General features: G+C 35.0%; 3 protein-coding genes and 1 long non-coding RNA gene across 4 annotated transcripts; 2 read left to right on the top strand and 2 right to left on the bottom strand.

Moving 5' to 3' along the window:
- Nucleotides 1–72: 72 nt before the first annotated feature.
- LOC144997816 (uncharacterized) lies at nt 73–819 on the bottom strand. Its single transcript, XR_013659953.1, has 2 exons — nt 412–819; nt 73–333 (listed from the first exon to the last, which is right to left on the bottom strand). It is a non-coding gene; the product is annotated as an uncharacterized LOC144997816 (long non-coding RNA).
- A 3,892-nt stretch (nt 820–4,711) lies between these two features.
- On the top strand, nt 4,712–8,540 carry SPPA (signal peptide peptidase). The gene is made up of 13 exons (XM_078956678.1): nt 4,712–5,266; nt 5,573–5,756; nt 5,850–5,987; nt 6,075–6,245; nt 6,325–6,428; nt 6,700–6,767; nt 6,864–7,030; nt 7,113–7,182; nt 7,266–7,420; nt 7,499–7,604; nt 7,753–7,840; nt 7,919–8,062; nt 8,139–8,540. Exons 1-13 carry the CDS (start codon nt 4,862–4,864, stop codon nt 8,367–8,369), a joined length of 2,031 nt encoding a protein of 676 aa, XP_078812804.1. The 5' UTR covers nt 4,712–4,861; the 3' UTR covers nt 8,370–8,540.
- A 2,008-nt stretch (nt 8,541–10,548) lies between these two features.
- Nucleotides 10,549–13,193, top strand: LOC145048559 (Pentatricopeptide repeat (PPR) superfamily protein). The gene has a single exon (XM_078997092.1). It carries the CDS (start codon nt 10,579–10,581, stop codon nt 13,123–13,125), a length of 2,547 nt encoding a protein of 848 aa, XP_078853218.1. The 5' UTR covers nt 10,549–10,578; the 3' UTR covers nt 13,126–13,193.
- Nucleotides 13,135–14,750, bottom strand: LOC145048560 (uncharacterized). The gene has a single exon (XM_078997093.1). The coding sequence runs from the start codon at nt 14,641–14,643 to the stop codon at nt 13,279–13,281; it is 1,365 nt and encodes a 454-aa protein (XP_078853219.1). The 5' UTR covers nt 14,644–14,750; the 3' UTR covers nt 13,135–13,278.

The following is a 14,750-nucleotide window of genomic DNA, read 5'->3' as shown; positions in this document are numbered from 1 at the left end:
GTATGCCATATACCACATTTTCATTAAATTTGAACACCAACTGATAACACCACATTATGATTACACAATATATTGTAACTAAAATTGAAATTTTTTTGTTAATACAAATAACATTACAAAGAGTCTCCATTACAATATACACATACCAAAATACTAACAACTTCATTACTTAACCTACACTTTATATATAAGGACTGAAACAAAAAAAACCCAGCTAATAACTAGGTAAAGCTTCAATTTGCGATTTTGTTCTTCAAGTTTCATCCTAAACGCCATACAATCACAGTCCTGATCATAATCATTCACCCATCCTATGAACTTGCATAATGGTCCCTGAACCAATTAAAGTAGATGAAGAATTAGGGCAAAATTAGAGAAGACGAAGAACGAAATTGAAGTCATTAACCTTACCTTTACTGTACAACCATAATAGAGTTTCCCAGGGTTTCTTTTGCTATAAGATGTGCGAATCACTGCAGTGGCTCCACAATTGCATTTAATATCGATCATTGTTATGTATTTGGAAGAAATCGATCGAACGAGGGGAAGAGACGAACGAGGGGAAGAGACGAATGAGAGGATACAGAGGAAAAGAGGGTTGCAGTGTAACGGCATTAAATATAGACACAAACCCTGAAAAGACGAAAATGCCCCTGCGTGCAAGGCACGTGGGTGGCTTAAACGGAAGGAGTTAACAGTTAACGTGCATAGGGACTAACCATGCAAGATAAATAACAACGAGGGACTGCACGAGTTAAATTTTGGAAATAGGGACTAAACATGCTTTCTGGCATGTGCACGAGGGACCAACGGTGTAATTTACCCAACTAATAAAAATGATTTGGGTGTTCTTTCAGATTATCGCAAAACAACGACAAGCTTTTTCACCTAATAAAATAATTGGATTAGGGTGTTTTTAAGATAATCTTTTTCACGTTTTTTAAGTTTAAAGGGTGTTTTAGATTTTTTTTTTTTTTTTAATCAAAATAGGTTATTGATTTATTAGATTTTTAAAAAGTCCAATTATAGCTCGATATGCTCTTAAATGCTTTTTAAATGACATTTTAACATACTTGAAGATAGAGGTTTCTAATCTTATCTTTTTTAATGAATTTGGCTTTTTAAATTGAAAATGATAATATTACTGTAATGACCACTCTAACCTTATCTTTTCCTTCTCTCTATTCTTTCCATGAATTTTTTAGTCATTTTACAATTAAAATGTTTATGCAATCATAAAAACTAATTTAAACATTTAAAAAAAAAAAAAAAAAAAAAAAACTAATTTTATCAACACCTTGATGTCAATAACTATTTATTTTCCAAAATCATTTTTAGTGTTCAAAATGCAATCTCAAACACCCCCTAAATGTTTTTACCATTGTTTAGATAAACGAACAAGTGATAGTTACCAATTGGTTGTGGCGGATTTTTTCATTTTATATTTTTGATTAAACTAAACAAATATAAAATAGTCAAAATTGCAAAAATGATCTTTATGGTATGCATTTTTTTAGGGTTTTAATCTAAATAATGACTTTTTGGATTGATGGTCTTTTTAAACTAGTTTCATTGCGTTTTTTATCCCTGTGAATAATGAAATGACTATAATACCCTTAGATTATTTATTTTTCATTTCTTTCATTTTTTTTAAATCTAAATACTTATTTAATTATTTATTTAACTAATTAAAAAAATAAAACACACACACACTCTCTCTCTCCCCACCGTATGCCCCCACCTCCTTCTCCTTTGTCTTTTTACCCAAGATGAACACTTCAACTTCTTCATATCTTCCTTCTTAATCAAAATTCCACATCTACCCACCAAGTTATCATCTACAACAACCGCTATAGCCCAAAAATCAATTACATTCGATGCTAGTAATACCAACAAACCCGGATTTCATGAACTCAATATGGGTTCCCCTGTTTCCTCCTTACGACCTGGACTAGTGGTAATCGACCCACCATCTTCTCCATACAAGTACATTGACCCACCATCTTCTCCATATAACCATTATCACCATCTTCATAGCAGCAAGAAACCAACCCCCATTCTCGGTTTCTTTCACATACAGATCTATAAATGTCGATTTCATTTTCAATGGACCTTGGTCATGGATTTTGAAGATTGTTCTCTGGAGGTGACAATAAAGATTAATTAAGATCGATAAAGTAACACACCGGTGTTAAAGGCTCAAACTCAATCCTATTCACAACCTTTAATTGAAACACTAAAACTAATTCCTATTCAAAATTCTTCACCTGTAAGAACCCATTTAATAGAATCCTCCATCAATTGAAGGCTCAAAGCAAACACCTTGAGATAACAAGGGGTAGGTGTAACGAGCGTCTATATCGGTCCCAAAAAAAATCTTAGGAGGTGGCAGCGGCGAGGATTCTGGGCCAGATTTGGGAGGCAGTGAAGCACGAATGTGAGGATTGAGATGGGATTTGTCGGATTTTAGAGACAATTGTGTTGATGTTTTCAGTTTCAATTACTAGTTTCTTGAGAGATGGAGATGGACAGATTATGTAGCCCTTCCTTGAAGAACAACAACCAAATAAGCGTTTGAAAACCCATTATCCAGAAGCATTTTATAGATTCAAAAATCTATTTCAGTTTTAGAAAGAAACCTGGAAAATCAACTGTTCACCGGGTTAAGCAAAAAGATATGTGGGATTAGGGTGGAGGAGATGGAGGTGGTTAGCAGTAGATGGTGGTAACGGTGAACAGTGATGGACAGTAGAGATAGCGGTGGAGGTGTTCTTGAGATTATGTGTATGTGTTCTTGATAGTGTTAAGTGTGTGTTTTGGAGAGAGAGAGAGAGAGAGAGAGAGAGAGAGAGAGAAAGAGGGAGAGAGAAAAAGAGAGAGAGAGAGAGAGAGAGGTGGGCCCATAATTTTTATTAACAAAGCTTTAAATTAAATAGCAAAAACCATAAAAATGTATCAGAATTGCATTTTGGTCTTTTTAGTTTTTTGAGGGACCAAAAACGCAACGAAACTAACTCAAAATGACAACCAATCCAAAAAAAAAAAACATGGTTTGGACTAAAACCCCAAAAAAAATGCGTACCATAGGGACCATTTTTTGCAATTTTGTCTATAAAATATTTGTATGTAAAATTATTTGTATAATTTATGTATTTAAAATACATGCTCGAAAAATAATTAAAAAACAAATGCCTAGAGAAATTTTTTGCTAACAAAAATAATAAATAATTTTTATAATAAAATTTTGAATTTCAAAAAGGCAAAAGTAAAGATAAGACAGTTGTTTTATAATATTTAAGAGATGAACATTTTATTTTTTATGTTAACATGATAAAATAGTTATTTTATAACATTTTACACATCATTGTATTTTGAAAATTTTATCCAATTATGTACATTGAAAGTACAAACATATGCAAGTAAGTTGTTAAAAGTAGGCAATGTCTGGTATGGTGCAATATAGGAAAGAACGGAATGGTTCATTTCGTTAGAATTAAAAAAAATGTTTCATTTGTCAAGAAATCATTTCTTTACTTATTTAATTTTTTATTCTTTTGTGGGTGCATATTAAACATATTTATTTGTTTTATTTTTACATAGGCCCAACATCATTTGCCCCTGTCGAAGAAGCCATGACAACCATTGAAGAAGGTGGTTACCCATATCATATTTTCATTGTCATTGTTGATGGGGAGTTAGGCCCGTAGGATTCTAATTTTTTTACTAGCATTGCACATTCATTTTTCTTGGAAAATCTACCATAATATATTATTTTTGTATAAATTTAGAGTTGGTTACTAAGTTGGATTAGTGTAAAAGCCATCCTTTTAATTGTTATTGTCTTGATGGTCTATTTGTGATGTTTATGTTGAGTTTTAGTTTTATGAAATCATTCTATTGTGATCATAGTATATGTTTACTACTTTAGTTGTTTAGTTGAAAAAAATCCAGAATCTCATGCTACACAAATTGGACCACATTAAATTGAGGATCAAAGCATACACAAAAATTTCATGCTAATGTCATCTTTGGTGGTTTAGTTGTTTAAATCCAAAATGAAAGATTATCATCACAACATGTTTAAGATAAAAAAAAACTATAGAGAATTGGTGGTTAACTTGAAAGTGTCTCTTGGTTACTCTCAACAGATGGCAAAAATAAAATTGATCCCTACATAAAACTGCAACAAAGAAACCGGTCTATCAGTACATACAAATATGGTTCAAAATCATTTATTGGAACGAAGTGTCCAACCCGGTTTGAATCGATCCTTGGATCCAATTATTAGATGGGAGAAATAGTCAAAGTAGAGAATAGCAATGTATTTTACTATAGCTACCAATACATGCAATGTACTTTTCTTTTGACCCATGATAGCAATGTATTTACATCTCTTTATCAAAAGGTAAAACACATTAACAAATACACAGAAAACAATAATTTCCACCCCGCGCAACACATGGAAAAACCCTCTAGTTAGAATAAATATCGGTAAAACATGTACATGCAACACATACTAAAGGTATTTTCTGTAAAAAGAAAAAAAAAAAAAAAAAAAAAAAGGAAAAAAAATTAATGGTATTTTTTTTTACATACCAAATACTCAAATAGTTAATAGTTACCCTTAAAAGTTATTCCCAAAAATTAGTATAGATATTTTCTAAGGATACGAGATTCAAATCTCAGTCCTAGTAAAGGTCGTGGTCGATATTGTAAATTTGTAATCGAAGAACGTATGAGCGAGTTTTAGGAATAAATTTGACGACGTGGTGGATTTCCAATCCATGCTTCCTCCGTCGGCTCCCCACTGTCTTCTATCTATTCTCTCGGCCTCTGTTTCCGTCTCTGAGAACGCCACCTGATGTCTAGGCTTCTCACCACCACCGTCAACATTTCCGCTGTTATCCTCACCAAATCCCGGCCGCCGCGTTACCTATCACCTTATCAGTTCTCCCTTCCACATGTCACTTCAACTCGCTATCATCTGAAACCTCATCGGAGCATCTCCATTCGAGCTATCAATTCCTCATCTGACACCAAAAGTGAAGATGTTTCCTCAGAGAATCAGGAGGATAAAATCGAGATCAAGTCTGAGTTGGATAATAATGGCAGTTTAAGAGGCGATGATGCGTATCCTACTGGAGAATTTGAGTTTGAAAGTCCAGGTGCGTGGAAGAGCTTCGTGGTGAAGCTACGCATGCTAATTGCTTATCCATGGCAACGTGTTCGCAAGGGCAGTGTTTTGAATTTGAAATTGCGTGGCCAGGTCCGTTGTTTTCATCTACTTTTTCACATATCAAATCCCGGTTGCGCATCTATATTTTAGTTATTCGATTGGTGATTCTTACATCGAAGACCGCTTTCCTAGTTCATTACTTCATTTGTTTGTATATAATATATATTGTTCATTTTCTATATGGATCACTTAAAGTATCAATTTCAGTATATTTCTATAGATTCCTCTTAGAGAAATTCTCTTGAGTTGTTATATAACAGCAAATGATAAAACTCTTTCGACTCATTTTGATCGACATGGAAGAACAATAAACTCTACTACTGTTGCCAATTTCAGATATCTGATCAGGTGAAGACTCGCTTCTCTTCAGGGTTATCCCTGCCTCAAATATGTGAAAACCTAATTAAGGCAGCATATGATCCTCGTATATCCGGTGTTTATCTCCACATTGAAACCCTAAATTGTGGATGGGGTAAAATTGAAGAAATTCGAAGGCACATATTGGATTTTAGGAAGTCAGGTTGTTCTATGATCACTATCTTATACAGAATCTGATTAAAGCTTCAACTACCACAAATCTGATATGTCTACTAACCTTAACAATGTAATTCAGGAAAGTTCATTGTTGCTTATGCACCTGCATGGGGTGAAAAAGAGTATTACCTTGGCTGTGCTTGTGAAGAGCTGTATGCCCCTCCAAGTGCTTATTTTTCCTTGTATGGTTTATCTGCTCAAGCATCATTTCTTGGAGGTAGGTTTACATTTTCCATTGATCAAAAGCTCCAGATTAAACCCTTAAACCCTGAACTTAACCAAAATGATGTATGTACATATATAGGTGTACTTGAGAAAATAGGTGTGGAACCACAAGTTCAGAGGATTGGTAAATATAAAAGTGCTGGTGATCAACTAATTCGCAAGAATATATCTGAAGAAAATCGCGAGGTGCTTACAACATTAGTAGATAATATCTATGGGAATTGGGTTGATAAGATTTCTCAAGCCAAAGGTGAAGTTACTTTGTGGTTTGACTGGTTTCCCTGATCTTGATGTATTAAATTAAACAAGTTGGATTGTTTGTATTACAGGAAAGAAAAAGGAAGATATTGAAAGTTTTATAAACGAAGGAGTTTACCAAATAGAGAAGTTGAAAGAAGATGGATGGATAACAGATATAAAATATGATGATGAGGTATACACACAAGAAGAACACATAGGAATAAAACATATTCTTCAAGAAATCACTTCCTAACTTTTGTCATTTATTAGATTTTGGAGTTCAAAAATGTTAAAAAGCTTGATTATTGATGATTTTGGTTTGCACTTTCATCTACTACAAAGGTAGTTCTAGTGCAACATAGACCTCACTATTGTTTTTTCCTTCATACTATTAATTATTTACAAATATACCATTTCAGTTTTCAGATATTTTGTGATAATGTAATGTGTAGTAACCTTTTCAGGTTACATCTATGCTAAAAACAAAATTAGGCATTGCAGAAGAGAAAAAACTCCCGCTTGTTGATTACAAGTAAGATCCCTCACATTCAACATATTTTTTCACATGTTACACTTTCTACCCTTACTTAACATTTCAATTTCAATTTGGTTATTTCACTTGCTACAGGAAATACTCAAGAGTTAGGAAATGGACTTTGGGGTTATCAGGTGGAAAAGATCAAATAGCAGTAATTAGAGCTTCCGGAAGCATCAGCCGTGTACGTGGGCCCTTTAGTTCACCCAATTCTGGCATCATTGCTGAGCAATTCATTGAGAAGATTCGCACTGTTAGAGGTATTATGCAAAATGTTATATAGTTTAATTTTTATTTTCCAAATGCATAACAAAATAAAATAATTATATATATTTTTTTCAGAGTCGAAAAGGTATAAAGCTGTTATAATCCGAATCGATAGCCCTGGAGGTGATGCTCTGGCTTCTGACTTGTAAGTGCTTCGAAAAGTATAAATATTTTTAACCTTTAATTTATATATCCACTCGTTTAAAAATTTCCAAAATTTTTTATTAGAATGTGGAGGGAAATCAGATTATTGGCTGAATCTAAGCCTGTGGTTGCATCAATGGTTGATGTGGCAGCTAGTGGAGGATATTACATGGCCATGGCTGCACAAACTATACTCTCAGAGAACCTTACTTTGACCGGGTCAATTGGTGTTGTCACAGGTCGATTATTATTATTATTTTTTTTTATTAAATATTTTTGTGGATGTCATTTTTTTTATTAACCATATTTGGTTGTAGGTAAGTTCAATTTGGGGAAATTATATGAAAGAATTGGTTTCAACAAGGAAGTAATATCAAAGGGACGATTTTCTGAGTTGACTGCTGCTGACCAACGGCCATTCAGGTGAGAACTGAGAAGATTTCTTGTCTTCAATATATGATATATTTTTCTTCTATAAAATATTTAAATTATATTTTGTTGTTTGATAATTGATACTTTTATATTATGATTACAAATTATAAATACTCTTTGCACACGTGTGTATGTGCAGACCAGATGAAGAGAAACTGTTTGCAGAATCTGCTCAGAATGCTTATCAACAATTTCGTAACAAGGCAGCATTTTCAAGATCAATGAGTGTATGTAGACAAATTTATGAAATTTTAGAATATTTAAGCTACTCATTTATTAATTGATTACATATATGCTGTTTACAGGTGGATAAGATGGAGGAGATTGCTCAAGGGAGAGTGTGGAGTGGAAATGATGCTGCTTCACGGGGTTTAGTTGATGCAATCGGAGGCTTCTCACGCGCTGTTGCTATAGCCAAACACAAGGCCAACATACCTCATGATAAACAAGTTGGTTTTTTACAAATTTGCCCTTGTTTTGTTTTTTCTTACGGATTTTTTTTTAAACATGATTAATTGTGTCCAGGTTAGTTTGGTTGAACTGTCAAAGACATCACCATCTTTACCAGAAATCCTAAGTGGAATAGGGAGCAGTGTAATTGGAATGGACATGGCATTAAAGCAACTGATGGATGGGTTGACATTGAGTGATGGAGTGCAAGCGCGTATGGATGGAATCATGTTTGAGAGATCGGAAGGATCTCCATTTGCAAACCCTATTTTCAATTTGCTCAAAGACTACTTGAGTTCTCTTTGATTATATCCACATTCACAAGTCATTGAATGAGGTAAGTAGATCATATTGGATGTAATATTGTTGTACAAGTTTCTAAATACATGTCTTATTTTTTTAATAAATTGTAAAGTTAATCATCACCGCAGTTTTTCTCCTTTTGATTAATGAAAAAAATCTATATTCACACCTCAAGATGCCGATAATAAATGTAGTTACTTCACTGGTGAGTAGTGACGCATCAAATTTTGAAACCGACATGGTAAAAACTTTAGGTTATTTAGTACGGTTAAATTTATTAGTTTCTGATTAAAAAAAATGCATTTTTAGGTATTCAATTTTTGTCATCAATTAATAGACTTGGTTCAAAAGATAGGTTGCGGACTTGTTTATGTTATTGTAATAAAAAGATATACTACTAGCATAAATATTTTTCCAGTGTGATCATGGTGGTATTTACAAAAGTAAAAAAATATCCACAGAAAATATTGGTAGCAAAAGAATAATTTTTTCATTCAAATTGAAATGAAAGTATGTAGATGTTTGTTGGTCCTTAAAATCATGTATAATGATCGAGTGAATGCATAGATTTCACTAAATTGACCACACAATAAGTTTAATAAGTAACCATTGAGACATCTCATGATACGTTTGGTTTCCTCACACCGGATACGGTAAAACTTCTTAAGAGAGTACAGCGGATCATGCATAGTAATATCATATCACGTGTGTATATATATATATATATATATATATATATATATATATATATATATATATATGTGTGTGTGTGTGTGTGTGTGTGTGTGTGTGTGTATAGTCTTCAAATTAATTGGTTTTACCACACAAAAAGATTTAGCGGCACAGCTTGTTGCTCGTTTGTCATCTTACTCGTTGTACGATTATAACTAACTAAATTTTATTCAGGTCTAATGATTAATATAAATAAATTTATGTAGGGGCATTAACATTTTACAACTTATTTTGGATCTTCAACATTTCTATTTTTAACAAGTTAATTTTACATCATGACATATGTAATTTAGATAAGCTTCTTGTTTAATTATTTTTGTGTATTTGCAAGAACCTTCGACAAAAGTTTTGTGTTTTTCATATGGGTTGATCCACCACTGTGAAATAAATAAATTGAAGATGCCAAATTTGAGTCACGTATGTACTTAAAGAACAATAGTGAATGTCAAGAGCAAATTGACTCAAGAAGAAGAAAATGGTCAATTTATTAATGTTTATTGTTGTTTTGCTCATAGCTATTGTATTTATCCGGAATTTAGTGGTAATTAAATTATATTAGATAATGTCATGTAATGGTAATTAAGTTGTGTTAGGTAATGGCCTTTGTAGTTTTGGAGAGGACCTGGTTACTAACCTCCAGTCCTCTACTTCCTTATAAACATTACCATCCTTATTTTTGTTAACACCCTCATTTATATCTTCATCACCTCCAATGCTTCGACCTCCATTTCCTCATCATTGTTAGCACCTTCATGAACATCATCCATACTTATACCTTCATAAGAATTTACACCGTCATCAACATTTAGTCATTTATCATCATGGACATCATGTATAAATTATAATGTCTATCCATTGGCACCAACTACCTCGAATTTCCCACCTCCTTTCACATAAAGTTTCCTTCTACCAATTAGTTGCATTTTCTAGTTTTTCCATCATGATTGACAATAACTTGAACCTTACATGTACTACCATGGTTTGATCTAAGCATTTCATGGGCATAGTTCCACACTTTGGCGTGGTGATGGCTTAATTTTACCTTTTATGGTTTTCCTACCTATTTTTTTAGCCATATGACATTGACTTCTAGACACTTCATAGTTGACCTTATGCAGTTATGCTTGATGTTATCTATCATCTCCTTTAAGGTAACTTTGGACCCACTGATAAACATTTTCTAGCCATATAGCATTGACCTCTAGACACTTCATAGTTGACCTTATGCTTAATGTTAGCCATCATCTCCTTTAAGGTAACTTTAGACCCAATAACAAGCCGTCTTATTGTATTTTTATTGAACACTGTAAATTGATTATTATAAGTTATTTGCAAGAATTTGAGAAATTATTTATTTTCATGAATATATGCAAAATTTAATTGTTTTTATTAAAAAAGGCCTATTTTTTAATTGAGGAAATATCGTCAACTAGAAAGAGCAGGAAAAAAAAAAAAAAAAAAAAAAGGCGAGCCTTTCACCATGGCTATGATGTCATCGTCACCACCACTACACGTCGGAGACCGCCATCCACCTCCGCCTCTACTTCACTCGACCAGCACCAACGTTCAACCGGTCGCAAATTGTGAGCTTCCTCGCCGACAACACTCCAACCGTTTGTCTCAAAAGATCGATCGTCTCTGCCAATTGAAAAACCGCACCGGAGCTCTGACTTTGCTCCACGACTCGCCTTCTGAGCTTACAGAAACCGCCAAAGCAACCGGTATTCTATTGCAGGCATGCGGTGGCGACAAAGACATCGAAACCGGCCGGAAAGTCCACCAACTGGTTTGGTCATCGCCGCACTTGAGAAACAACTCAATCCTCAACACTCAAATTATCACGATGTACTCCGTTTGTGGATCTCCCTCCGATTTACGAATCGTTTTCGAACAATTAGAGAACAAGAACTTATATCAATGGAACGCAATCATCAACGGATACACTAGAAACGATCTCTGTGATGATGCGATTCTTGTCTTTTCCCAGTTTTTGCAAACAGAGCATATACCTGATAATTTCACCTTGCCTTGCGTGATTAAAGCTTGTGTCGGAGCTCCGAATTTGATATGTGGTCAGGTGGTTCACGGTATAGCCGTGAAGACAGGTTTGATCTCAGATGTCTTTGTGGGTAATGCTTTGGTTGCAATGTATGACAAGTTTGGATTTGTAGATGATGCAGTCAAGGTGTTCGACTTTATGCCTGAAAGAAACTTGGTCACATGGAATTCATTGATTTCAGTATTCTCAAACAACGGATTTTCTCAAAAAAGTATCCATCTGTTCATGGAGTTTCTGGTTGCCGGAGAAAGTTTGACACCTGACGTTGCTACATTAGTAACTTTGCTACCAGTTTGTGCTTCTGAAAGAGACATTTTGTTAGGAAAAACCATCCACTCTTTGGCTGTGAAATTGGGATTGTATCATGATTTAACGATGCAAAATGCATTGATGGACATGTATTTGAAAAACGGATACATGTTAGAAGCCCGTATCATTCTTGATAAGATAAAAAACAAGAATGTGGTTTCTTGGAATTCGATTATTGGGGGTTGTTCAAAAGAAGGTGAAGTTGGACATACATTTGAACTTCTTCGCAAGATGCAAATGGAAAAAATAAAACCCGATCAGGTAACCATTCTAAACGTCTTAAAAGTTTGCTTACATCATTCACATCTCTTAAAGGTAAAGGAACTTCATGGGTATTCAATTCGACATGGCATTGAATCTAACGAATTGGTGGCAAATGCTTTCATTACAGCTTACACAAAACATACGTCATCATATTATTTGGGTGAAAATACTTTTAACCTCATGAAAAACATAACAGTAAGTTCTTGGAATACACTTATCAGTGGCTCTGTGCGAAATGGTGATCCTTTAAAAGCAATAGATTTATATATTAAAATGACATCTTTTGGGATTCAGCCTGATTTGTACAGCATCAGTAGCTTGCTTTTAGCTTTTCAAGACCTCAAGTTGCTTAACTATGGTAAACAAACTCATGGGTTTGTGGTTAGAAAGGGGTTAGAAACCGATTCACATATCGGTAATTCATTAATTTCTTTTTACATTCAATGTGAGAAACCAATGTCTGCAAGGTTCGTGTTTGATAGATTGGTGAATAAAAATTTAGTGTCATGGAATTCAATTATCACTGGTTACTCACAGAATAAACAACCAAACGAAGCATTAAATATCTTCCGAAAAATGGTGTTTAGTGGGACCCAACCGTATGAGATTGCAACCACAGGTGTGTTAAGCGCTTGTTCACAGTTGTCTGCTCTAAAGCTAGGAAAATCGATCCATTCTTTTGCTTTAAAGAAAAACCTCACGAGGGACGTTTTCGTAATATCTTCAATCATAGACATGTATGCGAAAACGGGCAGCATAAAAGCTGCCCGGAATGCTTTCGAACAGTCAGATAAAAACCATGTTGGGCTCTGGACAGTTCTGATTGCGGGCTATGCGATTCACGGGCAGGGAAACGAATCTATAAAGCTGTTCATGGAAATGAAAAGGTTTGGAATGAAACCTGATCATTTCACCTTCATTGCCATTTTAATGGCATGTAACCATGGTGGATTAGTCAAAGAAGGTCTTGAATTCTACAATGAGATGGATACTGTTCATGGAGTCAAGCCAAAAATCGAGCATTATGCATGTTTAATCGACATGCTTGGTCGTGCAGGGCGTTTTGATGATGCTATGATTGTTATTGCTAAAATGCCTGAAGAACCTGATGCTAGAATTTGGAGTTCATTGCTTAGTTCATGTAGAATTCATGGTAATATGGAGTTGGGAAAAGAAGTTTCTGAAAAGTTGTTAAAACTTGAGCCAAGTAAACCAGAAAACTATGTGTTGTCATCGAACCTTTTTGCAAGTTTAGAGAAGTGGGATGATGTTAGAATGATTAGGGAAAAGATGAAGAAGATTGGGGTGAAGAAAGAAGTTGGTTGTAGTTGGATTGAAGTTGAAGGGAAAGTATATAACTTCCTTGCTGGAGATAATGGAGCTGAAGAAATGTAAACTCAAAAGTAACAAACTTTGCATGTTTTTATTGGAGAAAAGAAATCATATATAGATAGATTTAAACATTGAGGAATCACTTAAATCATCATCCTAAATGTATTGATGCTAAAACTTCAAAACCATACTAACCTTGTCATGTTTCAGAGTTAACTAACTAGCAACCCTCTCTGCTTTCCTGCTTTCATAATCAGGATCATCAGTAGGCAGCTCATGGCGACAAACTGGACATGTATTTCGTATACATAACCAAGGAATGATGCAATCTTCGTGGTAATGATGAATACAAGGAAGCTGTTTTGCCTTTTCCCCAACACCAATTTCATCCTTGCAAACAGCACAAAGTGTGTTGTTTTTTTCAACATGTTCAAGAGTCATAACCACAAATGGAAGATTTTCAACTGCCTTTTTGGAAGCAGGTGGTTGAACTAAACCTGAGTCACCGTTATCTGCAAACTGCCCGAATAACATCTCGTGTTCTGCATCATTGTAGTCTTCAAACTGACCTTCTAAATCTGGATTTGCTTCAAGATTGTGAACATTCAAGAAAACCTCCCACTCATTGTAGTTATTGGCCTCTGTGGTAGTGGGATTTGCTTCGTGATTATGAGAATTCAGGAATAATTCCCACTCGAGATCATCTACTGTGGTGTTGTTGTCAGCCTCTGCGTCCAGAAACATGGTCAAAACTTCCCTTTCGTTGACTCCACTGTCTACTTCCTCCCACTCAAAATGTTGTTGTGCAGGTATGTCCCATCTTGAATGATCATCGTCTTCTAGCTGAAAAGCATCCCAACATAGCCTAAGACTTGCTTCATCATCACCGAAATCATCGTCCACACCAATAATCTCGTTTACATGGTCCTCATCGGAATCAGTCGCACTTAATCCACTCATGAAATATGTTGGATCTCTCGATTCAGATCGAGCGCCACTGCTGCTGGTCCTCCTCGACACGAAGAACTCATCACCACAATCAGCAACCATAAATCCAGAATTGTCATCACCTTCGTCGTTACAATTACGAACTTCTACGGGAAACCCTAACCCTAATCCTGACTCAAAATCCATCTCCAAATTGTGTGAATTGATATCCTCATTCCAATCACTAACTCTAACAATACGATCAGAATCACCCAAATCGGTGTCTAACATTACACGCGACGAAGAATGCGATCGCTCAACGCGATGATGGAACATATCGATTACGAAATTTACCTCGTTTTCGAGATCGAATGGACTAGAAGCATTGTTTCCGTTTAAAACGCTGATCGGATTCCGATCGGAGCGGCGCCTTTGTCGGCAAAGGAAATATTCTGAGGAAGGAAAGTCGAGATCTGAAGGTGAAACGTCGAATCCGTCGAGATCTTGAGACCAGTCATGGCTGCGAGGAGAAAGTGAGTTTAGAAGGTCGTCATTTTCGTTATCGTGATCATCTTCATGGAGATGAAGGTGGGAAATCTCCGCCATCATTGAAAAAGGGGTGTGGTTTTTGTTTAACGGTGAAGGCTTCTGCATTGTGTGTGAGCGTAGGATATTCAGGTAAGCAAAAAAACGTTTTTCTCCGGTCCCTTTAAAAAGAAATCCGTTTCAATAATTTTTCTTTCAGAGACTGGTTTTTGATA

This window comes from Lactuca saligna, chromosome 5, assembly GCF_052625555.1.
Source record: "Lactuca saligna cultivar CGN05327 chromosome 5, ASM5262555v1, whole genome shotgun sequence".
Taxonomy (NCBI): domain Eukaryota; kingdom Viridiplantae; phylum Streptophyta; class Magnoliopsida; order Asterales; family Asteraceae; genus Lactuca; species Lactuca saligna.
The sequence above is the reverse complement of the archived record's forward strand: the minus strand, read 5'-3'. Positions and strand labels throughout refer to the sequence as shown.